Source organism: Myotis myotis, unplaced genomic scaffold (genome assembly GCF_014108235.1).
Source record: "Myotis myotis isolate mMyoMyo1 unplaced genomic scaffold, mMyoMyo1.p scaffold_m19_p_1, whole genome shotgun sequence".
In the NCBI taxonomy this organism is placed as follows: Eukaryota; Metazoa; Chordata; class Mammalia; order Chiroptera; family Vespertilionidae; genus Myotis; species Myotis myotis.
In genome coordinates, this window is record NW_023416313.1 from 180,638,929 (window position 1) to 180,664,844 (window position 25,916).

General features: G+C 37.3%; 1 protein-coding gene and 1 non-coding gene across 7 annotated transcripts in view; both read right to left on the bottom strand.

Annotated features, from left to right (window-relative positions):
• Nucleotides 1-493: 493 nt before the first annotated feature.
• Nucleotides 494-25,916, bottom strand: part of DPP8 (dipeptidyl peptidase 8) — a 70,152-nt gene continuing 44,729 nt past the window's right edge. For 5 of the 6 annotated variants that reach the window (XM_036304975.1, XM_036304945.1, XM_036304954.1 and 2 more), the window contains 8 exons: nucleotides 24,581-24,733; nucleotides 24,169-24,304; nucleotides 22,580-22,725; nucleotides 14,636-14,782; nucleotides 13,294-13,446; nucleotides 11,111-11,253; nucleotides 9,984-10,095; nucleotides 494-5,342 (listed from right to left, as the gene is read on the bottom strand). In XM_036304975.1, coding sequence (XP_036160868.1) covers nucleotides 5,220-5,342; nucleotides 9,984-10,095; nucleotides 11,111-11,253; nucleotides 13,294-13,446; nucleotides 14,636-14,782; nucleotides 22,580-22,725; nucleotides 24,169-24,304; nucleotides 24,581-24,733 — 1,113 coding nt within the window. In that variant the 3' untranslated portion in view covers nucleotides 494-5,219. Of the gene's footprint in view, nucleotides 5,343-9,983; nucleotides 10,096-11,110; nucleotides 11,254-13,293; nucleotides 13,447-14,072; nucleotides 14,233-14,635; nucleotides 14,783-22,579; nucleotides 22,726-24,168; nucleotides 24,305-24,580; nucleotides 24,734-25,916 lie in introns of those variants that run through there. The other variant, XM_036304982.1, reaches the window with a different exon arrangement.
• LOC118661997 lies at nucleotides 15,295-15,427 on the bottom strand. Its single transcript, XR_004969564.1, has one exon. It is a non-coding gene; the product is annotated as a small nucleolar RNA SNORA38 (small nucleolar RNA).

Below are 25,916 nucleotides of genomic sequence, written 5' to 3' on the forward strand. Positions count from 1 at the left end.
CATTAAATCCAGGCTAAATTAAGAGACCAAAGTGGTCTTAAATTTTTTTCAAGTTAATCATTTTTTTTTAAAAATGTTTTTATTGACTTTTAGAGAGAGGAAGGGAAAGTGATAGGAAGAAACATCCATGAGAGAGGAACACCATCATCCATCAGCTGCTTCCCGCATGCCCCCACCCCCAACTAGGGCTTGAGCTTGCACCCTGGACCTATGCCCTGATTGGGAATTGAACCGGCTACTTCTTGGTTCCTGGGTTGATGCTCAATGGCTGGGCCACACCAGTGGGGCCCAAGATAGTCTTTAAGTTTCTCAGAATGCCATAAATGGATTCTGGTTACTCTTTAGAGCTTGGGTGGGCCTGGCTGGTCACTTCTGGCTGCAAGCAGTCTCAACAGGCTAATCCAGTGCATCTTAATTAATCAGAGTGTCATATAAATCTTTTTTTTTTGTCATAAGGTAAAAAGGTTAGAAAAGGAAGCATTGCTCTATAGTATTACTGTTTCAAGGTCATCTTTATTCCTAATAATTTTAGTATACAAATTATTTAAGTAAGATTCAAATATATAATATAGCAGTGGTTCTTTCAGTACAATGTCCTTTTGTGAATCTGATAAAGTCAAAGCCCTTCTTCTGAGAACATACCTCCATTCATTCATGCATATTTTGCACACTTCAGAGGGTTATAGGGTCTGTTCTGGAAAGATTATCAGACAAGCCAAAGCGTACTAATTTTAGAGGAGTTTACCTGCTTACTTCCTCCCACCCTTTCTCTAGTACAGCTTCAAAAGACCAGAGAGTTGTCAAAGAAAAATATGAAAAAAGCATTACACTGAACTCCCTTAAAATTTCCCGGGGAATGTGCAGAAACCACTATCAATCCTGAGTGGCATTTCCAAGAAACTCACAGCTAGCTGCTCTGGGAGGATATGCCAATCACTGGCTCCAAGCTCCACCTCCCCAGGCAGTACTAACTGCTGGTGCTGGGAACTACTTGCAGGTACAAAGCAATCTCTGCACACCTCCCTTTGGTTTGTGTTTATAGGATTAGAAGCTCCATGTAATCACCAACAGTCTCCCTTCTCCACTGCAAGCACATGACCTTGTTCATGTGTATTCATCACTCCACAGTTGTCACTAATCAAGGCAACATTGTACAAATGGGGAACAGGGGAAAAAGGAACGTTTACATCAATTAATTTTAGCAGCATCTTTATTGCAACAACGAACCTGTAATAAAATGCGACAAAACTAATGTTTTGCTTTACATGATTAAAAGCTATGTAGCTGAAAATGAGAAAACCCATAAACTTACTGGTGTGAGACATGCAATTCTTTTTGTACAAGTCAATGCTTAAAACAGCAGGCACTTTATGTTCTAAAATTAAAGACCTGAACTCCAATTGTGCTGAATACAAACAAAATTTGCATTTGGGTTATTTAAAAACAAACACATGAACACTACTTTTTCTCTGTCTGTAAGGGACTTCTGAAAAAATTACCTAGAGCTGGCTCTTGACAAGCAAGCAGGAGCCAGCACCTTGCACTGACATGTCTCCGTATTTTAGGCTGCAGGATGATCAGTGAGGCCGGGAGGGTTGGAAAGTGGAAGTTTCCTTATTCCTTTATGTCTGCCAGGAATGGACACTCACACATCTTAGTGTACATAGGGCCATGTCTCTTACTTCAAATAGCTCTAAGTTGGGCTCCTAGGCTTAAGCAAGCACTCTATATCCCAATCCCCAAATCCCCCCACTACACCAAGGAAGACACATTTAGTATAGCAATTTTAATTAACTTCAGAATGTCATATACTAATGAGAAGTACAGCTTCATTAATAAGCATGCTTAGCATTTACTTTAGAATGGAAAAATTAACCATTTTATGTTATCTTTAAAATGTTTCATAGGAATATATTAATAAATACTTCTTTAAAAATTTGCCTTTTCTACATATTTAACTACCATGAGTCAGGACATCTGGATGGAGTTCTAGTACCAACTGAGCACTAACTGGCCATGGGTATATATTCTTCTCTTTATATATGTCGGTTTCTCCTCTAACAAAGATTAGATTATATCAAAGATGTAATAGCTTGAAAATGTATGATTCTATAAGAAGAGATCTTATAGGAATCATTCGACCAAAGAGAGAAAGATGTTAGAGAGGTAGGCTACACCTTCCATGAGGAATAAAACAAGTAGTAAAAAAAGTAAGCATCATTATCTATATCTCATTCTTTTAAAAAGTAACGCATGCACCGTGACTTCATCCTCTTGTATGAGGCTTTGGAAACGAGCCAGGAACAGCATAGAGGGAAAACCTTCATTCCAAAAGGACTCTCCAGACAGAGGGGATACAGTTGATGATACCTTCTGCTTCTTTTAGAGAGAAGGGGCCGATAGTTAGCACAGGTGAGCAGCTGTTTTGACTATTATTTTAGGTTCTTGTAAATCAGTCCAGTGTAAAAATTAACCATTATTTTCTTAATCCAACTCCCTTATCTACAGAACAGTTTCTTAAAGCAGCCCAGCAATGGCTTGCTCTAGAACCACCAGGAAAGCTCCTTAGAAATATAGATACCTGGTCTCCGCCCAAATAAACCAAGTCCAAATCTCTAAGAGTAGGGCTCAAGCGTCCATTTCTTTTAGTTAAGTGTCCCAGATTAATTTTAGATTTTGAGACCCACTAGCTTAACAATGCATAGGCAACTATACCTGTCAATGGTTAATCAAGTGCACCCCTTTATCAAGCCTACAAAAACCCCATCTGATGTTTAACCTAGTGCGTTTTGGATCTCATCAAAACTGCTGTTACTTTTATATACTCCTGCCTTTTAAGTTGTTACCTCTGAATAGGGGACCAATAGTTTTAGTTATATTTCTACTGATACTTGAATTGACTATGATGTTTTTCACATCAGTTTAAAACAAATTTAGTCAAGCTCTCTTTCTGCAAGTGACTTCAGTCAGGTATTTTCCCTCTATAGAAGGAGATTGGCATTTAAGTGACTGGGAATTATAACAGAAGCATTTCTTGTGATAGAAGGAAAAGAGAAGGCAAGATGCAAAAGGAAAACCTGTGAATTCAAGAGTGCATGCGGTTTTTAAAGGTTTGTTTTGGTAAAATAAGAGATGCTATTTTGAAAAAACAGTCTTAATGGGTCAGAGGCTTCAAATGGATAGGTTCTAAAAGCCACTGTCCATACCATTTCTACATTTATATAAGGATAGATCCTTAGATGACAACTAGTTCACAAACAAAACCACTTTCAACCATCAGATATATACTTAAGTCTTGTGGGAAAATACTTTCTTGGGGAAGAGAAGTTACCCAAATCAATTTAATTTAACATTGAAAAAATATAAACAAATCTTCGCATGGGAAAATATCATAAACAAGAAAGTCAATACATATACAGACAAAAGGGGAAATTGTGGCACCTATTATACAGTATAAATACACAAACAGCAAAACCTTCCCCTTCCCGTGGACAGAACCAACAGGTCACCTGCCTTCTGAACTCCCCCACTTCCCACCTGGCCCTCACTGATCAAGCCCACCTCTGATGCACAGTCACCATTCTTACTAATGGAGGCTGTGCTCTCTATGGGAGAAATCTCCTCTGTGTAGTGGTGAGAGAAAGTGGGAAAAAAACCACACCAATTTCCTTAGAGCGTTGTTTCAAAATACTTGTAGCAACTTTCCAAACACTGAGGTCTGTGATAAACGGGGTCAAACTCGGGTGCCTTCTCCATTACTGGCTCCAATGTAACCCATCTGCACCCCAAGACTCTAGGGGACAGATCCCAATCAGCACCTGAAAGCCTACGAGCTCTGTGACAGCCCAGCTAACCCAGGAAATGCCATGGCCATTCAAGAAACTGCTCTAGGCTTTGAACACTGAAAAAGAGACATGGCTTGTTGGGGATCAGTTTATGGTAAAGAGGTTGTTCTGGAAACCTCTTTATTTTAAGCTCACAATATCTAAATTATGCTCAAATAATTAAAAGAGGATCAAGATCATTTAAATTTGTAAGGTTTCTAAACTAAAAGAAAATAACAAAAAATCCGAATTATAAAAGTAACTCTTAAGGAACTTTTCCTCTCCTGAATAACATTATAGTCTATAAATATAAAAAGAGAGTAATTTTTAAATTCTGGTTTCCTTAACATTCTAGGAGTTTAAATTTTACTTTCCAGACTTTTTCATGAGGACTGTTGGTCAAATTATACTTCTTAGTCCTTGAGCAGACCCTCCTCGCCTTCTCCTTTCCCTGTCATTCTCCACACTCTAGTCTCTCCCACCCTACTGAAGTTCCTTTCCTTCTCTCTAAAACCCTGGAACATTTTAATAAGGAAATACCCAATGGAAACTGGCACCACTACATTTTCTGAATACAAGTGAATGTGTACTTTTTCCTTTTCCTAAAGGAAAATAAATTGCCAGTAAATATTTAAGCTCTAATCATTTGATTAAAAATTTTTTACCTATAATTATCAATATTATAAGACTAATTAAATACATGCTACATATAGGAAAAGGAAAAACTCACTCTGCCATTTCATCAAAGAGAACTATTTATACTAGGTACAGTTAAAATGGGCTAAAAACCGGTCAGAGCATGAATGAAACAAAATGTGTCTTTAGGAGGCCACTAAGTTTTCCTTGAAAAATCATTAATGACTGGTTAAGTCATAGATTTAATAGTGATTAGTTCATAACATGCTGGATACACCCCAAGTGATGAAGCTTAAGCTATTCAATTACATTTAAGTGCTATCAAATCTGTAACTAGTCAGAGATTCTGGAATTGAACCAACCAATCACTAATATCATCATATTTTACAAACTCAGAAGTATACTGTAAAAATACACTAATTAAGTCCATGAGGTTTATAATGCTATTAAAAGTGAAAAAAAAAAAAAAAAAAGGTAATATGGATACATAGTGCTAATGTCTTATTTCTTTCAGTAATTCTCAAGGTATTGCTGGGTCCCTTAGAAATACGTGTCATTCAATTTTCTGTGTGTATGGTTAAAAGTGTCAGATTACTATCCATGAACTGTAGATGCCTGCATGGCACCAAATATACTTTCAGAAGTAAATGTTATGTGGCAGGTATCAAAATGTGATGATCAATTCTATACTTTCTATTGATTAAACCCCCGCATTTGGTTAAATAGCCAGTGTATACCAGAGTTCTACACAGGTCAAAATTATATCACTTTCAGAGCAGCAATACGTGATCCAAGGTTTTCTTGAAGGTAGTGCAAAAGATGCAGTTCATAATGCTCTCCAGATTCAGGAACTCTTATGCTGTGTCTCTCCTGAGGATAGATCTTAACAACAACAAAAACAAAAAATAAGAACTTAATAATACATCTCCTTCCAAAGATTTCAACAGGATTAATAATATAAAGCATACCCTCTCCAAGATATTACACACATACATCCTATCTAGAGGCCCCTCTCCTCTTTTTAAATTAATTTTTCAATTGCAGTTTACATTCAGTGTTATTTTAAATTCGTTTTAGATGAACAGCACAGTGGTTAGATGATCATATACTTTACAACCCCAATATTTCAAGAACCCACCTGGCATGTTACATAGTTATTGCAATGTTATTGATTATATTTCCCCATGCTGTACTTTATATCCCCATGACTATTTTGTGACTGCCAATTTTTACTTCTCAATCCCATCACCTTTTTCACCCAGCCACCCAACCCAACCTCCCCTCTGGCAACCATCAGTCTGATCTCTGTAGCTATGAGTGTGCTTCTATTTTATTTTGCTCTTTAGAGTCCACATATAAGTGGAAATCATTTGGTATTTTGTCTTTATATGTCTGACTTATTTCACTTAGCATAATACCCTCTAGATCCATCCACGCTGTTGCAAATGGTAAGATTTCATTCTTTTTTATGGCCAAGTAATATTCCATTGTATATATGTACCACAGCCTTTTTATCCACTTGTCTATTGATGGGCACTTAGGTTGCTTTCATAGCTTGGCTATTGTAAATAACACTGCAATGAACATAGGGGTGCATATATTCTTTTGAGTTAGTGTTTTGGGTTTCTTCAAATATCTATAATAATAAAAGCATAATATGCTAATTAGACCAGACAGCCGAACAACCTTCCAGATGTCATTCCAGTCGTCCTTCCGGATGAAGCCACCACGGTGGGGGCCGAGGCAGAGGCAGTCAGGGGAGATCAGACAGGCAGGCAGAGTGGTTAGGGGCAATCAGGCAGGCAGGCAGGCAGGCGAGCAGTTAGGGGCAATCAGGCAGAGGCGATTAGGGGCAATCAGACAGGCAGACAGAGGGGTTAGGGGCAATCAGGCAGGCAGGCAGAGTGGTTAGGGGCGATCAGGCAGGCAGGCAGAGTGGTTAGGGGCGATCAGGCAGGCAGGCAGAGTGGTTAGGGGCAATCAGGCAGGCAGGCAGAGTGGTTAGGGGCAATCAGGCAGTGCCGGATTGTGAGAGGGATGTCTGACTGCCAGTTTAGGCCCAATAAACAGGCAGTCGGACATCCCCCGAGGGGTCCCGGATTGCAAGAGGTTTCTAAACTAAAAACAAGAGGTTCCCCCCGTCCCCCGCCCCACACGAATTTCATGCATTGGGCCTCTAGTATACCCATAAGTGGGGTAAAGACAGTCTATACAATAAATGGTATTGGGGAAATTGGACAGATACATGCAATAAATAAACAAACAAACAAATGACACCACCTTCTTACAGCATATATAAGAATAAACTTAAAATGGATTAAAGACTTAAATGTAAGACCCTCTCTTCTTTTTATAATTCCCTATATACCACTAAGCTTACAGGATTTATGTAAGACCAATGCTTCTTCAAGTGTGGTCTGCAGACTTCTTAGATCCTCAAACACCCTTTCAAGAGACACACAAACTACTTTCAGAATAATGCTGAAGTATTATTTGCCTTTATTTCCTGGGTTGCCATTTGTTTTGGTAATGCAAAAGCAATGGTTAATAGTGCTGGTGCCTTAGTATTAATCAAGGCAATGACATTAAATTGTATTAGAAGTCATAGTATTTTTCACCACCACATAATTGCAGTAAAAAGGAAAAATGCCAAAAAAAAAAAGGAAAAATGCCAATTTTACTTAAGTCTCAAAAAAATTAGAAATAAATTTTCTTAAATTGCAACCCTTGAGTAGATTTCTTTTTAATATTCTGTGTGATGAAATGGAAAGAACGCATAAATTACTTCTATCAGATGTCTCAAGAAAAACAATCAATGTGTGCAACTGAGTTGCGAGCTGAACTGCCACTTTCTAACTGCCACTTTTTTTTTAAAATACATTTTATTGATTTTTTTTACAGAGAGGAAGAGAGAGGAATAGAGAGTTAGAAACATCGATGAGAGAGAAACATCGATCAGCTGCCTCCTGTACACTCCCCACTGGGTATGTGCCCGCAACCAAGGCACATGCCCCCGACCGGAATCGAACCCGGGACCCTTGAGTCCACAGGCCAACGCTCTATCCACTGAGCCAAACCGGCCAGGGCCTAACTGCCACTTTTTAACATGAAAGAATGGCTGACAATTATGATGATTCAGATTTGGGTATGTGGCAAACATTTTCTCAAAAATGAATGAAGTGATCTTGGTCACTTCAAGGATAACACTGACAGTGTTTGTTGCTGATGATAAATTTGTTGTTGGTGTTGTACATATCCTTTTTTTGCCTTTTTTTCTTTTTAATATTTTTACTGATTTCAGAGACAGGAAGGGAAAGAAATAGAAATACTGATAGAGAAACACACCGATCAGTTGCCTCCTGCACGCCTGCCCCTCGCCCCCCCTGAAGATCAAACACAAAACCCAGGCATGTGCCCTGCCTGACTGGGAATCGAACCATGACCTCCTGGTTCATAGGCTGACTCTCAACTGCTCGGCCACAGAGTGTGATGGGTTGAGTCCATGGGATGACACTCAACCACCTTGAGCCACAAAGGCCAGGCGCCAATGATAAATTTTGTTGAGAAAATTAAAATTTTGGAAAACTTACATCTACCACTACTAGTTCATGAGCTTCCCAATATGCACTTAAGAGACTTTTCTGATGAGATCAGTGGAATTTTCATGTGAGTTTTAAAATACTACATAATTAAATGAGTCAACATTCAGAAGATTGGCAATACACAGTGAACCAGAATTTTCCAGATGACCAATGCACGGTAAAAGATCCATTTGAAGTACAAGATCCAACAGATGATAATGTAACAGAGTATGAAAAGTTTATAGATATGGCTCAGATTCCACCATTAAGAAACTACCATTTGTCCAGTTTTGTGGTACCAAAGAAGAATAACCACAATTATCTGAAAACTCTAAACCTCCCATTTCTTAAATATATATTCTGTAAGGCTGAATTTTCTTCACATACTTTAGCCAAAACATTTCACAACAGACTGCACTGGAAGTAGCTATAAAAATCCAGGTGTCGCCAAAACCGGTTTGGCTCAGTGGATAGAGCGTCGGCCTGCGGACTGAAAGGTCCCAGGTTCGATTCCGGTCAAGGGCATGTACCTGGGTTGCGGGCATATCCCCAGTAGGAGATGTGCAGGAGGCAGCTGATCGATGTTTCTCTCTCATCGATGTTTCTAACTCTCTATCTCTCTCCCTTCCTCTCTGTAAAAAATCAATAAATATATATTAAAAAAAAAAAAAATCCAGGTGTCTTCCTTATTAAGCCAGACATTATCTCCCCTCTCCTATAAAAATGTAATTTTCGTTAACATGTAATAACTTTAAATAAATATTTTAAATTAAAACAATTTTTAAAAGTTGATTTTAGAGAGAGGAAGGGGGGGTAAAGAGAGAGGGGGGGAAGGGGGAGAGGGAGGGAGGGAGGGGGAGAGAGAAAGAAAGAAACATTAATGTGAGGGAGATACATCTGATGGATAGCTTCCTGTACGCACCCCAACTGGGAATCAAACCCACATCCTGGGTATGTGCTCTGACCAGGAATTTAATCAGCAACCTTTTGGTGCACAGGATGATGCTCTAACCAATTGAGCCACACCAGCCAAGGCCTAATATTTTTAATAGTATTAATATCTTATACAAGAAATACTGATAGACATAAACCACATAAACAAAAGCTGATATGTAAAGGGGACCAAAATGATTGATAGTTGCTGCTCTACCTCATAGTTTACCTACTGAAACAAAAAAGGAAAAAGTAATATTTTTCATTTCTTATGAGCATATAATCTGCGTAAGAAATAGAAAGGAGGAGGAGTTTTTCTTAAAACCTTTTTATTTGAGTAATGGAGCAATGAAGGTGTGTAATAACTTTCTGGTTTCTACTCTAATATCAATATAAAATTAAATTAAAGACCATGTAGCCCTAGCTGGTTTGGCTCAATGGACAGAGCACTGGCCTGCAGACTGAAGTGTCCTGGGTTCGATTCCGGTCAAGGGCACATGTCTGGATTGTGGGCTTGATCCTCAGTAGGGGGTGTGCAGGAGGCAGCCAATCGATGATTCTCTCTCATCATTGATGTTTCTATCTCTCTCTCCCTCTCCCTTCCTTTTTGAAATCAATAAAAAAACATATATATAAAAAGACCATGCAATCAGGTCCTAAAACTCCTTTGCACAACAATGTAGTTAAGTAACATTTCCTCACCCTTCCAAGGGGAAGAAGAAAATCAAAGGAGGACAGAAATGGACTCCTGCCATCTTTCCCATGACTACAAACTGAAAGCAGATACAGATACACACATCATGGAATCCAATAGGCCAGTCTTCAGCCTGACTTTAACAGAATCTTAATTTTTATCCAACTAGGGGTACTATTAACTAGGCCTATTACTTTAGTTCTCTTAAACAAAGAATGGTCACAGCTGGAAATTAGGCCTTGCTTCATAATTTATTGTATTTTGAAGTAATCAAACACTAATCACTATTTATTTTAAAAATGTAGAAAAACTCACCTGTAAATCATATGGTTTTCCAGCCCTCACTAAAAAACTCAATAATATACTGGTGTGTGCAAAATGGACATTCTCATCCAAGAATCCATGTAAGAGCAGTAAACGATTTGGTCTGGAGAAATGGAAACATCAGAGGATTAGGCAAAATAGAGTTTGAGAGAAAACCACTTAACTCCTTTAAACTAATCACAATTACCTATGCTAACCTCCTTATACTGTAGAACAAGGATTCAACATTTTCCATATTAATATATTTGTAAAATATTAACCAGATGCTACGTGTATGAAAGATTTAAAAAATAAAAAGAACATTGTCCAATTTGCTATTAAGATATTAGCACACATCCTATATAATAAAAGCCTAATATGTAATATGCTAAGTGTCCGGTCATCCATTCAACCAATCAAAGCATAATATGCTAAGGCCGCTCAACTGCTCGCTATGACATGCACTGACCATCAGGGGGCAGAGTCGATCGGTCAACCAGTCACTATGATGTGCACTGACCACCAGGGGGCAGACGCTCTGACTGGTAGGTAAGCTTGCTGCTGGGGTCTGGCCCATCAGGACTGAGCGAGATGGGCGGGACACACCCTGGAACCCTCCTGCAGTCCCTCCCCGGCTGGCTAACCTTCCGCATCCCTCCCCGGCCCTGATCGTGCACCGGTGGGGTCCCTTGGCCTGGACTGTGCCTTCTTGCAATCTGGGACCCCTTGGGGGATGTTGGAGAGTCGGTTTCGGCCCGATCCCACAGGCCAGACCAAGGGACCCATTGCTGCACAAATTCGTGCACCAGGCCTCTAGTCAATAATAATGGCATGTCCCCAGAAAATGAAAAATCATAAACATTATTTGTAAAATAACGCAGAAATAAAAATTTTTTCCACCTTAAATAGTAGTGCACTTAAACTTATTTTATAGCACAAGCAAATTGTTTCAAATATAACTTGTAAAAAAAAAAACCCACACACAAATGATAGGAAATGGCCTATAATTCAGCTTTGAGAATCACCCATGCCATATTAGTATTCTATAAAATATTGGTCATGGTTACAGTATCTGTAGTTTTCATTACTATTAAATAAAATTTTAAATTTATCATCTTAATTTAAAAGCTTAAACTTACTCAGAGGGGAACTTTTCTGCTTGCATGGCCACAGATCCTAAGTAATAGCCCTGTTCATTCTGGTCAGGGTGACCCATGTAACGTTCTGTGTAGCCTGTATCATAGAAGATCCACAGAGTGACTGGGGCTCCAGCAATAGCAACCTGCATACGACAATAGTGATAGTCAAGTGTGGTCCAGAAAAGAATGGCTAGCAAAGAGGTATTAACTGCAAGTTAATAGGCTAATATTATCATTAGGCTTTAGCTCCACTACTGGAGCTACATGGTCTTAGGACACTCAAAAAACCAAAGTGGAGTGCCAAGGTCAAGAACTTGATACTTTGTGAGTCAGTTAACGTTTTGTTCCATAGGCATGCTGTATACCAAACCCTTAATATGGGCTAGTTGAAATATAAGCATGCTTGTTAAAAGGGTATACTGAACTAGAACATATGAATGCCTCAGTATAAACTCATTCCTGCCACTGGAGAAAAATGTGCTAGAAGTGTCAGCTTTATATAGAAAAAACAATCTTTTTTTTTTTTTTTAAGCTTCTGTTGGCAGTACAGAATTTAAAGTAATAAATGAAATATATTTAAGCATTAGATAGTTACCTCATTTTAAGGTTCCCACACGCACTTTTATATTTAAATATTATAATTATATTCTTGACAGCTATAAACCTGGAGAAATTACGATAGTTTTCAGAGTTCACCTTGTGGTTATTATAAATAAAGATTAACTGAATATACATTAAAACAAAATAAAACCTTATCATTTTTTAAAAAATCTTTTTGTTAATCCTCATCTGAGGATATTTTTTTTCATTGACTTTTTTAGAGAGAGTAGAAGAGTGGAAGGGAGGGGAGGAGGAGAGAGAGAAAGAAACATTGGTTGCCTACAGCATGAGCCCTAACTGGGGGCAGGGATCGAACCTGCAACCCAGGCATGTGCCCTTGACTGGGAATCAAACCTGTGACCCTTCCATGAGTGGGCTTATGTTCTAATCATTTAGAAACACCGGCCAGGGCCATATTTATTCTTAAAAGTAAAAATTATTTCTCACTATAAAATAAAATGATGTTATTGAAATAAAGGGTGGAGCAAAAGTAGGTTTATAGTTATGAGTACATAAAACAGTTTATTCTTATATTATTATTTATTAATGATTGTTTTATTTTTCATATGAACAACTGTAAACTTACTTTTGCCCTACCCTATATAAAAAACCCCACTACTCATAATTCCCACTCCCTTAACCACTGTTAGCATCTATTTTCTTAAAATATATTGTTATTGATTTCAGAGGGGAAGGGAGAGGGAGATAGAAACATCAATGATGGGAATCATCGATCAGCTGCCTCCTACACGCCCCACACTGGGGATTGAGTGCACAACCCAGACATGTGCCCTTGACCAGAATTGACCCTTCAGTCCACAGGCCTACGCTCTATCCACTGAGCCAACCAACTAGGCCAACAAGTGGTTTTTAAAAAAATAGCCAACATGTAAATATACAGCTCATATGGATACACAAGTTGACAGATATTTCTATTATCTCACATTGCTATTTTTTTTTTAAAATATATTTTATTGATTTCTTACAGAGAGGAAGGGAGAGAGATAGAGAGCCAGAAACATCAATGAGAGAGAAACATCGATCAGCTGCCTCCTGCACACCCCTTGGGGATGTGCCCGCAACCCAGGTACATGCCCTTAACCGGAATCGAACCTGGGACCCTTCAGTCTGCAGGCCGACGCTCTATCCACTGAGCCAAACTGGTTTCGGCTCACATTGCTATTAAGACACAAAAACCACTCTGGCCAGTTTTCTCAGTGGTTACAGCATCGCCTGAGAACTAAAGAGTCAAGGGTTCAATGTCTGGTCAAGTTCACGTACCTCGGTTGCAGGTTCCTTAGCCCCAGTAGCAGCATGTGGGGGAGGCAACCAATCAATGTGTCTCTCTCATGTCCATGTTTTTTTTCTCTCTCCCACTCTCTCCAGAAATCAACAGGGGGGAAAAAAATCCTTAGATGAGGATTAACAAGCAAAACAAACAAACAAAAAAACCCCACAGAAATCCTAACATTCCATAATAATGCCAACTTTGTAAAACTTCAGAAAAATCATCATTTTCTTATATCCTCAATTTACCGAAAATTCTATCCTTATTACCAAAAGTGCATTAGGAAGTCACATACCCTGAAGATATCTGATCTCTGGATTAATGCCATCAGGGAGAGGTATCCTCCATAGGACCAGCCATGGATGCCCACACGATCTAAATCAATGAAATCATATCGAGAAGCTAGATATTGGAGTCCTTCTACCTGGTCATCAATTTCTATTTGTCCCTGTCAAAAAAGAGAGAACATTTCACTGATTAATGAATAAAAGTCTCATTATAAGAGTGCTTCTGAAGCTAAAAAAAAAGTTATTAAAAATACCTGTAGTTTTTTTTAGATTAGAACTCACTGCCCAAAAAACTTTTTTAAAAACTGTATTTAGAGATAGGAGCCTATAGCTTCTGTTGCTAGTCTGCCCTAGAGTTTAGTTATCCCTTAGTCATAATTTCCTACTGCAACCCAAACTGTCCCTTACCATATGGGTATTTCCCACTTGTTCCATTTGTTCTGTTGTCTGCTAAGAGTCAGCATCTTCCTTGTAACAAGCCTTCCCATACCCAAAGGCAAAAAATTAGCCCCCTTAAGTGGTTGACTAATTTCACTTCTCCTTTTTAAAATGTAATGCAGTAGAGTCGAAGGAATCACTCTTGAGGCCTTATCCTCCTGTTTCCCCGTAGTATATCTCTAAGAACTGAACATACCATTTCTTTAAAGTCCTATGAAGTCTTAATTCCTACCACCTCCACCCTGTCTGTATTACTAGGCCTGCCAGTGCACACAATCTCACTTCACTGAGCAAAAAACAAAAATAAAAACAAAAAACTTACATGAGAATACAACATAGGGTCAAAGAACTGGCTGTGGGAGAAAATCCCCATGTCTTACTCAGCATGTCCAATACACTGGCAAACACAGTAATTGCCTTACTGTGCAAAAGGAACATCGGATTCTCATCATTTCCCAAAGCAGCAGAAAGGACATGGGGCATCTCTAAAAGGTAGCATTTAAAGCTTCCTGTAGAGAGAAAGAGGCTTGTCACAAGGAAGGCACTAACCAGTTGGTTTCTCTCTTCACAGAGGACAGAACAAATCTCAATTATTCCTCTCAATAGTGTACAGGATGCTGAAAGCTAAATGTTGCTGCCTTCTGGCTAAGCTGGATATACAAAAAAGGAAGAGAGGCTATTTCTATGTAAAGGTGGTTCTATCTCAGCTCCCCAAAATTATATACAAGTGGATACGAGCTAGCCTAGTGAATATCAAGATGCATCTTCCCTCCCATCCCCAAACTCTAACACACACACTCTCTCTCATTCACTCACAGACCCTTCCCCCGACTCTCTCTCTCTGGGATTTCACACCAAACAATGCACCAGAAAATGTGTCTTTGAAAGAAAAATGTTTGTATGTTCACACACCATTTTATATTTAAAGGCGCCTTCAAATTTAAGCCCTCGATGACAGGATCCTCTGTTGTCTATCACTACAACCACATAACCGAGGGAGGCTAGAGTATTCAAACGGAAATACTTGACTCCTTTAAACCGATTATTCACCAACTGCACCTGAGGAAGAAATACAACTTCAGTGAAATTTATTATATGGTAGCATACAAAAGCATAATAGAAGCAGGACACTTTGAAAAGTAGAAAGCTTAAATTTATAACATTATTTTGCCTTTAAAATAATATAGTATCATTAATTATAGGACAATGTTGTACAGAAGATCTCTAGAACTTATTCATCTGGCTTAACTGAGACTTAATGCCCACTGATTACAACTCTTTCCCCCCCTCCACTTATTTTTAAATTAACTTAAATCTTGTCATGTTTATGTTGCTTCTTTTTCCTTTTTTAATGTATTTTTATTGATTTCAGAGAGGAAGGGAAAAGAAGAGAGAGAGAGAAACATCAATGATGAGAAGGAATCATTGATCGGCTGCCTCTTACACGCACCACACTGGGGACCAAGCCCACACACTGGGTTTGTGTTTTGACCTGGAATTGAACTGGTTCATGGGTCTATGATCAGCCACTGAGCCACGCCAGTCAGGCTCTTCTTTCTGTTCTTTTTCTTCTATGTGGGATGGTTGATCGTGAGCCTGCAGGGAGCAAGCTGGCCTCAGATTTCTCCAAGTCCACATTTCTTTGCCTCCAAATCTTACGTATCCAAAGACAAGGAAACACTGACATGGTTTTAGGTAGGAGGGTACTTCTTTTCTTTCTTAACTTCACACTTAATTCAGGGCAATTACTGAGCAACTAAATGATTTTAAAACTATAACCTAGATATTAATTACATATAAGACAAGAGATTTAACCTACCCCATACACAAAGTTACTAAAATGATTACTTCTACCCTGAAGAACTGTGTCAAATGGTAGAGACGAGGATAAATAGATCATTTTTCTTCCCTACCTATCTCTTCTGGGTTTATCTTTGACCAGTAGTAGGAAAACTTAGTATTTTAATAAAATACTGTGATTAGTCTAGGTACTTTTTCCCTATTACAAAAATCAGTGCAAAAGGCAGAATAATTCTTAAATACCTTTATTGCCCAAAAACTATACATAAAAATGATTGGGAAATTAAATGTAGCTTTGTGTTTCACCAGGAATAAACTATCTAGTGAAAAGAGGACTTTAATTAGTGGGAAGAAAATTACAGAAGGTCAAGGTTTGGCGGACACTAGATAGATATTAAACAACAACAAAAAAGTCCTGGCAAATGAGAAAGAAGTTTTCTCTGGCTGATACCAATGGGAAAGCCAAGTCAGTCAGGAGTTAAACAAGAATCAACATTGGCCCTGGCTAGATAGCTCAACTGGTTTGAGTGTTGTCCCCATATGCCAAGCTTGCAGGTTTGATTCCTGGTCAGAGCATCTAAAAGAATCAACCAATGAATGCATAAACAAGTGGAACAACAAACTGATGTTAGTCTCTTTCTAAAAAATCAATTAAAATAAGAATCAACACTACCTTCCCTCAATAAATAGCTACCGAGCATTTATTGGGTTCGACTGGGGTGGGAGGTGTAGAAAATCTTCTCGTTTTGAACATTTAGACATCAGTACCACTGTAACAACTGTCAAACTGGTCTTCCTGTTTCTATTATTCTTGTCCTCCAATAGTCTGTTCATAAGGTAGCAGAGCAATGTTTTAAAAATGTAAATCAGCTACTATTTTGTAGCTTAGTGCCCTCCAATGGTAAACTCCTTACCATTGCCTTTGAGACTCTACATTGTCTGACCTTTGGCAATTTCTCTGACCTCATCTCATACCATTTCTTTCCCTATGCACTGTACTCTAACCTTATTATCAACTATGATTATAACCACAGGACCTTGAACTTGACATTTACTGTTCCCTCTTTCTGAAATGCTCTTCCCTTAGATCTTTAATGTGGCTCATTCTTTCTCATCCTCTGTAGAGACTTTTCCTTACCTTCCTATTGAAACTTCCATTTTAGTGATTTTGCCATCCTCTTTCCGAACAATTATTCATAGCCTTCCATTTATGAAGTAATATGTATTTTGTGTCTACTTGTTATTTTCCTCATTAAGCTTTATAAGGGTGGATCATTAGTCTGAGTTGTGCACTGCGATATCCTCACTGTCTAGATCAAACCGTGACCTCCTGGTTCATAGGTTGACGGTCAAACACTGAGCCACGCTGGCCAGGCCTTGAATTGTGACACTCTGACCTGACTACACACCAAAAACAAACAAGGGCCACTGACATGATTTAATCAAGTTTCACAAGGCTATTATGTGCCATTAGAAAGGAGCCTTTTCGTAATAAACTCAAATGGAGTCATCCAGCAAGAGGATGAATTGATTTCCCTGTGGGGTGAAGTGCCAGAGGCATTCTACCATGGAAAGTCTCCTAGGGAAATCTCCCTGCAAACTGAATGTCAGCTTCTCCTATGGCCTCACCAAATTTGAATGTTTCTAAGGAACACTTTGAGAAAGGAATTGTTTCTATAAGTGCAAGAAAGTACAGTTGAGTTCATAGAGAGGTGTAGAGGATCTACCTAATACATAGTCACAAACCCAAATGGAAAGCCAAAATGAAGAGACAAAGAAACAACCCCCAAATGAAAGAACTAGAGAATTCTCCAGAAGAAGAGATAAATAAAGCAGAGATAAAAAATTTATCTGGATCAGAGTTCAGAATAGTGATGGTAAAAATGCTCAACAGCATGAAGAAAGATATAATAACTATGAAAAAAGAACAGTCTGAGATAAAGAATGACAGAACACAAATAAAGAACACATTAGAAGGAATACACAGCAGATTAGGGGAAGCCGAGGATCAAATCAGTGAATTAGAAGACAGAGTTGAAAATATCACTCAATCAGAAAACTAAAAAGAAAAAACAATTAAAAAACAGGAGGACAGCTTAAGGGAGCTGTGGGACAATGTGAAACATAACAATATTAGGATAGCAGGTATGCCAAAAGAGGCAAAAAGGGAGAAAGGCATAAAGAAGGTGTTTAAAGAAATAATGGCAGAAAACTTCCCTAACCTGGTAAAGGGAAAAGTCACACAAGTGCAGGAGGCACAGAGAACCCCAAACAAGAAGAACCCGAACAGGCCCATGCCCAGACAAAGAATTAAAATGCCAAAAATTAAAGACAAAGAGAGAATCTTAAAGGCAGCAAGAGAAAAGAAAACTGTCACCTACAAAGGAGTTCCCATAAGGCTGACACCTGATTTCTCATCAAACTCCAAAGGCCAGAAGGGAATGGCATGAAGTACTCAAAGTGATGGAAAGCAAGGATCTGAGACCAAGATTACTATATCCAGCAAGGCTATCATTCAAAATAAGACGGTCAAATAAAGAGCTTCCCAGACAAAAAAAGGCTAAAGGAGTACATCACCACCAAGCCAGCATTACAAGTAATGCTAAAGGGATTGCTGTAATGAGAAGAAGAAACAGAGAGAGAAACCTAGCCATACAGAATTAACACGTTAAGCGCCCAGTCACCGGTGACTGACACTATACTTTCTGTCTGGAAGACAAAACAGGCTGGGCGCTTAATGTGTTAAAATGGCAATAAGTAAGTACCTATCAGTAATAACCCTAAATGTAAATGGATTAAATGCTCCAATCAAAAGGCGTAGGGTAGCTGAATGGATACAAAAACATGATCCAACTACCAGTATATGCTGTCTACAAGAGACCCACCTCAAAACAAAAGGCACACAGGATGAGAGTGAAGGGATGGAAAAACATTTTCCATGCAAATAGAAAAGAAGAAAAGCTGGAGTAGCAATGCTCATATCTGACAAAATAGACTTTAAAATGAAGGCTATTACAAGAGACAACAAAGGTCATTACATAATACTAAAGGGATCAATCCAACAAACATATATGCACCTAATATAGGAGCACCTACATATATAAAAAAACTTCTAGAGGACTTTAACGGAGAGATCGACAACAATACAGTCATAGTAGGGACTTTAACACTCCTCTGACTTCACTGGATAGATCTTCCAGACAAAAACTTAACAAGGAAACAGAGATTCTAAAAGACACACTGGATCAGATGGATTTAATTGACAGTTATAGAACATTTCACCCCAACGTAGCAGAATATACATTCTTCTCAAGTGCACATGGATCATTCACAAAGATAGACGACATGTTAGGACACAAAACAAGTCTCTACAAGTTCAAGAAGACTGAAATCATATCAAGCATCATCTCAGATTACAGTGGAATGAAATTAGAAATCAACTACATAAAAACGCCCCAAAACATTCAAACATATGGAGGCTAAATAGCATGTTATTAAACAAAGATTGGGTTACCAATGAGATCAAGAAAGAAATAAAAAAAACTTCCTGGAAACAAATGAAAATGAACACACAACAACCCAAAATCTCTGGGACATAGCAAAAGCAGTCCTGAGAGGGAAGTTCATAGCACACTACAGGCAATCTCAAAAAACAAAAAAATCACCAATAAACTATTTAACCCTACAATTTAAAGAACTAGAAAGAGAAAAACAAGAAAAGCCTACAGTAAGTAGAAGAAATGAAATAATAAAGATTAGAGCAGAAATAAATAACATAGAGTCTAAAAAAACAATACAAAAAATCAATGAAACCAAGAGCTGGTTCTTTGAAAGGCTAAACAAAATTGATAAACCATTAGCCAGACTCATCAAGAAACAAAGAGAGAGTACTCGAATAAATAAAATCAGAAATGAAAGTAGAGAAGTAACCACTGACACCTCAGAAAATACTATGAACAACTATATGCCAACAAGCTGGACAATGTGGATGAAATAGACAAATTCTTAGAAAAATACAATCTCCCAAAACTCAATCAGGAAGAATCAAAAAACCTGAATAGTCCAATAACAACTGATGACATAGAGGCAGTAATTAATTCCAAAACCAGATAAAGACATTACAAAGGAAGAGAATTACAGGCCAATATCCCTGAACATAGATGCTAAAATCCTCAACAAAATATTAGCAAAATTGCATCCAGCAATATATTAAAAAGATCATGTACCATGCATGACCAAGTGGGATTTATTCCAGAGACGCAAGGCTTGTACAATATTCGCAAATCAATAAATGTGATACATCACATAAACAAATTGAAAGACAACAATCACATGATCATATCAATAGATGCAGAAAAAGCATTCGACAAAACTCAACACCCCTTTTTGATAAAAACCTCAGCAAAGTGGGAATAGAGGAAGTATATCTCAACATGATAAAGGCCATATATGACAAACCTATAGCCAACATCATACTCAATGGGCAAAAACTAAAGCCATTTCCCCTAAGAACAGGAACAAGACAGGGATGATCACTTTCACCACTCCTGTTCAACATAGTACTGGAAGTGCTAGCCATAGCGATCAGACAAGAAGAAATAAAAGGCATCCAAATTAGAAAAGAAGAAGTAAAACTGTCATGACATGATACTGTACATAGAAAACCCCAAAGACTCCAGTTGTGTTCATAAAGTATTCCAAACAAACAATTTTTTAAATTATACTAAGATTTTTTTTATTATGTAAAATATACATAACATAAAATTTATTATTTCAGTCCTAGCCAGTTTGGCCCAGTGGATAGAGTGTTGGCCCGCGGACTGAAGGGTCCCGGGTTCAATTCTGGTCAAGGGCACATGCCCAGGTTGCAGGCTCAATACCCAATAGGTAACATGCAGGAGGCAGCCAATCAATGATTCTCTCTCATCACTGATATTTCTCCCTCCCTCTCCCTTCCTCTCTGAAATCAATAAAAATATATTTTAAAAAAATGATCATTTCAGCCATTTTAAGTGTACAGTTCAGTGGCATTAAGTACATTCACACAGTTGTGCAACCATTACCACTATCCATTTCCACAACTTTTTTATCATCCCAACCAGAAACTCCCTCCATACCTATTAAATAGAACTTCCTATTTCTCCCTCAATCCCCGACAACTTCTACTTTGTTTCTATGAATTTGCTTATTTAGGTACCTCATACAAGTAGAATAATACAATATTTGTCGTTTTGTGTCTGGCTTATTTCAGTTAGCACAATGTCCTCAAGGTTCATCCATGTTCTATATTTTTAAGGCTATATAATATTCCATCATGTACCACATTTTGTTTACCCATTCATCTGTCAATAGATACTGGGGGTTGCTTCTACCTTTTCGCTACTATGAGTAACACTGCAATGGACATTGGAGTGCAAGTGTCTGTTCACATATCTGCCTTGCATATACACCAGAAATGGGATTGTCCATCAGACTGTAATTCTGTTTAACTTTTTAAAGAACTGCCATAGTGACTGGACCACAGCTCTCTTAATGGGTATGATGTGGTGTCTCACTGTGGTTTTGATTTGCACTTCCCTAATGACTAGTGATTTTGAGTGTCTTTTCATTTGGCTTAGACTTTTAAAACTTAACTACTAATATGAGGTATCTGTTAGTCTTAAAATCTGGATAACCAGATAGTTTTTATACTGTGTTTTTCACATAGTTCATATATCATTTCTTCATTGGGAAGGGAAAACTTAGCCTTAAAAACAAAATAATATAACAAAATATAAAGCTTCTGAGAGTGTCCTGTAATTTCTTTTGAGTTTCTTTGTATTAAGCCTTAAAAAAAAGTTTATAAAGATTTGACTTCAAGTTTTTAACAGAAGTCTAATTTAACATTCTCATGATTTATGTGTAGATCATTATAATACAAATGTGAATCATGTTTGTTTGTAAAACACACTTAACGATGGCAAAGTGATTTAACTTTATATAGATCATTGCTGAGAGTTTATGGTTTATGTAGTTATTTTACTTTTATTTTTTGGATGAGTTGAAATCTAGATATAGTTTCAGATACTAAATAACTCGGCATAATTGTAAAGGATATTTACTGAGTACAAAACAGTGTAATTATATTCTAATTTCCTCAATGGCTCAATGTAAGATATATAATCAAGAATAAACATTTTAAAAAATTACCAATTAACCAATTCACTGACCCGAAATACTTTACTCTGATAGACAATGGAATGTACTTAATACTCACATGCTAATATTTAATATAGAGAAAGGAAAATCAAGGTTAAACTTTTTACAGTGATGAATAGTAGTATAGCAGTTGCCTTAACTAGCTAGTAAAAGTATTCTAGTTGCTTAAGAGATACAGCTTAGAATGAAGAGTGGAAATTCATCATGTTACCATGGCTTTCTAAAAATAACTGTTAAAACTCTTTTTATTTACCAAGAAATTTAATTATTTCCATTTCCCCCCAAAATTTCTTTAGATAGAAAACAACATATTTTCCTACTGAAATGAGTATTTCATTCCCCACAACAGTTACAGTTCTTACTGTAAATTAAGAAATTGACACTGATTTACAAATTAGCCAGCTTCCTAAACTCCTAAACTGGATAATTAAAACATAAGCCAGAGTCAATAATAGCAGAGGCTCAACAATGCTCAAATCTTAACTTAAACAACTGACTTTTAAAACTTAAACACTAATATGAGGTTATCTGTTAGTCTTAAACTCTAGATAACCAGAGAGTTTTTATACTGTGTTTTTCACATATCATTTCTTCACTGGAAAGGAAAAACTTAGCCTTAACATCAAAATAATATAACAAAACATATAAAGCTTCTTAGAATGTCCTGTAATTTCTCTTTTGAGCTTCTTTGTATTAAGCTTTTTTTTTAAGTTTATAAAGATTTGCCTTCAAGTTCTTAACAGAAGTCTAATTGAACATTTTCATGATTTATGTGTAGATAGCTATAATACAAATGTGAATCATGTTTGTATGTAAAACACACTTAATGATTATACATATGTAATAAAATATACCCACCTGAGGACCACCATATATGAACAGCACAGTGGGGTATTTCTTTCCAGGTTGTAAATCATGAGGTTTGTAAAGCATTCCGTACAATGTAAATCCAGTAGTACTTTCAAAAGAGAAAATTTCCGGAGGGGTATAGTCAGGAAGAGGACCTGCAAGGAAATAACATACCGAGTCTGTAAGAAAAGTTGTTATAGGAGCTCTACAATATGATAGCAAGTTAAAAATAAACCCACACTCAAAAATAAATAAATAAATAAGTAAAAAAAAAATAGATAAAAATAAATAAATAAGTAAATTAAAAAAAACAACAACCCACACTCACACACAAATAACTGACCATCCCCCTTCCAGATGATAAGCAAAAAATTATCTGTACAAAAGAAAACCTAATGAACATATCAAACTATCTATTTCAGAAATAAACATACTATATTCTGAATAATCCTTGGAACATAGGATTATTGTGCAGAACTATACAAATACTTTGTGCTCAGTTCGGTGTAACTTGTTGATGTTTAATACATATATCTGATTAGAAACTGAAAGCACAAATTTAACTTAGTCATTTTAATTTGCTCAAGGCAAGTGCTCAATAAACATCTGTTTCTGATAATTAGAGAATAAGCCTAACCAGAAGCCAGAAAAAAGTCATGATCAATCTTTGGTTTACAGACCTATCCTAAGTCTGTGTGTGTACTGGATGATGTTACAGTTTAAGCATCATCATCACTATATTAAAAATTCTATTGTGCACATTAGAACATACCTACATACTGTGATTTTATACTAATTCTTAATCCCTTAGCAAATATTAATGCATGAAAATACTTAACTGGATTAAAAGATAAAATTAGTACATTTTTTGTTTAAGAAATCAAACATTTTAAAAATAGATAATTAACCATGCTCTTCACTTCCATAGAGAACAGGAGTTCTTTTATGGCCATTCCAAGTGCTTTAAAAGTTTAAGAAAGTTATCAGCTGGTTATTCCCTAAAGTTATAGCTTCACTGCTCAAAGAGTATTACTAGTTCAGGGTACCATTATCTTCAAGCTCATTTGTTTACCTGGAAAATCATCCAAATGTGTAAACAAATGGTTTCCTGGCTGATATGCTGACTACTTTAATCCTATTTTCAAAAAGGCCTTCCAGCCCTAGCTGGTTTGGCTCAGTGGATAGAGCGTCGGGCCTGCGGACTGAAGGGTCCCAGGTTCGATTCTGGTCAAGGACACATTGGGTTTCGGGCTCGATCCCCAGTGGGGGGTGTGCAGGAGGCAGCCGATCAATGATTCTCTCTCATCATTGATGTTTCTCTCTCTCTCCCTTCCTCTCTGAAATCAATAAAAATATATATTTTTTTTAAAAAAAGGCCTTCCAGACCTGCTCCTGCCTCGAGTGGGAGGTAGCCCACATTACTTGGTAGTTGTCAGAAGAGGAGGGGTGGGATCAATCAGAAAGCCAGCAGCTCGGAAACAGGCGTAGTGAGAGATGGGAATGTGGACATATCACACAGGTTTTAGAGCCTACAATAAGGTTGCCTATAATAATTAAAGTGCTAATCCTACTTAAGATCAGTTCAGGGGAATGAGTACCTGCTGAATCCAAAATGGTGGCCCAAAATTCCTTTGTTTTACAAGTTGAGTCATCTTCAGGACTTGACAGCTTGTAAAGGGACACAGAGTGTGGATTCTTCTGGTTACTGTACTTACTTATAAAGAAGTCACAATGCTAGAGAAAGAAGAAACAGTTATTTTTCCCCCAGGGAACAGTAACAAATGTTATCTGCTACTATATGTGCTCTGATGCCACAGGAGGAGTATAAGAGTCTGAGCATTTATGTACACACACAATGCTGAAGTTAATGTTAAACTTTTCAAAGTTTTTCCCGAGAATCAGACTTCTGCAAGCCAATTTGACCGATTTCCACATTACTCAAAAGGAGTAACATAAGAATAGAGGTTTTTTTCTATGACAGGAAACCCTTTTCAAACAGGAACTTCATACCCGGCTGATGCAGCAAGAGTGGGAATAGCCACGGTCGGTCAGCCTTGTCACGTCTCCAGGATTTACATAACTGACCACGTACAGGTGATGTTCTAAAGGAGAATCTTTGGTGCCTTCAAAATATACCAGCTTTCTGACTTCATCAACCTGGATCTGTCAAAATAACAACATAAAAATCAGAGCTGGCATGACCTTGGCAAGGTCAGTAATTCAACCAACAACCCCCAGTTTTATTCAGAATCATGTGACTCATCCTTTGACTTGTGCCTCTTTTTAAAAAAATTTCCACAAGTGTTCCTGTCGGGTTTGTTTATGACTTATAGCTAAGAACAGATCCTGTCCAGAAGAAAAAAGGACACCAGAGTTGCACACTATTGGTAGAGTTTCCTATATGGTCAGAATGTATGCTTTTCTTAAAATACAAGAATTATTCTGTTAAAATGACAACCATCTATAGGAAAAATAATAGCTATATTGCAGCTTAGGCCAACCATTCATGCACACTTAACACAGTCTAATTTCAGCATCCTATATATTTCTCAGTTACTGCAGTATTATCTTAGATAGTACTTTTGGTCTTCTGTACAAATCTGCAAAAGTGTTTCATTTATTGGGTTGGGGAATAATTAAACTCAACCATAGTTTCAATATTGGTATAGTTTATAAGTATGGATAAGATCTCTTAAGTGTTCATTCAGAACTCAAAAAAGTTTACATTAGTATAATTTTTTATTATAAAAACTTAGAATACCACAATAAGATTTTTTTCTCAGTTGACAACATCCAAAGTCCCTAAACAGAAAAAATTTTTATTTGAATATATAACCAGAAGACCATGTGAAACAGTGATAATTAGACTTTAAAGGTTGTCTATAATATTCTACAATTTTTACCAACAAAAACAAGCCTGGGACCTGGATCTTCATTCTTTCTCAATCACCCGGGGACTATGAGTGACTTCTCTAGTAGCTAGTATACACAATCCTTCAATAAATCTCCAAATCAATTTGAGGAAAAAATAGGCCTTCACTAAATCCTGGTAGTATACATCAATTTAACTGTATGTCTCACACATATAAAGGATGGAGTTCTTAAGAGACTTAATAAAACTGACCACTTAACTGAAAGTTGAAACCAACATGAGGTACTATGAAAGTCAAAAGAAAAATTAGAATTCACTCAATAACCACAGAAAGCTACATGCTGAGAGTGAAACAGAGGGTGAATTTCCCTCCTTTTCCCTATCAATCTACTCTCTGTATAAATTTCTCATTGCAGATGGTGGATGAAATTTTAAATTTGTGAAATAAGATAAACAGATGAATGAAAGAGAATC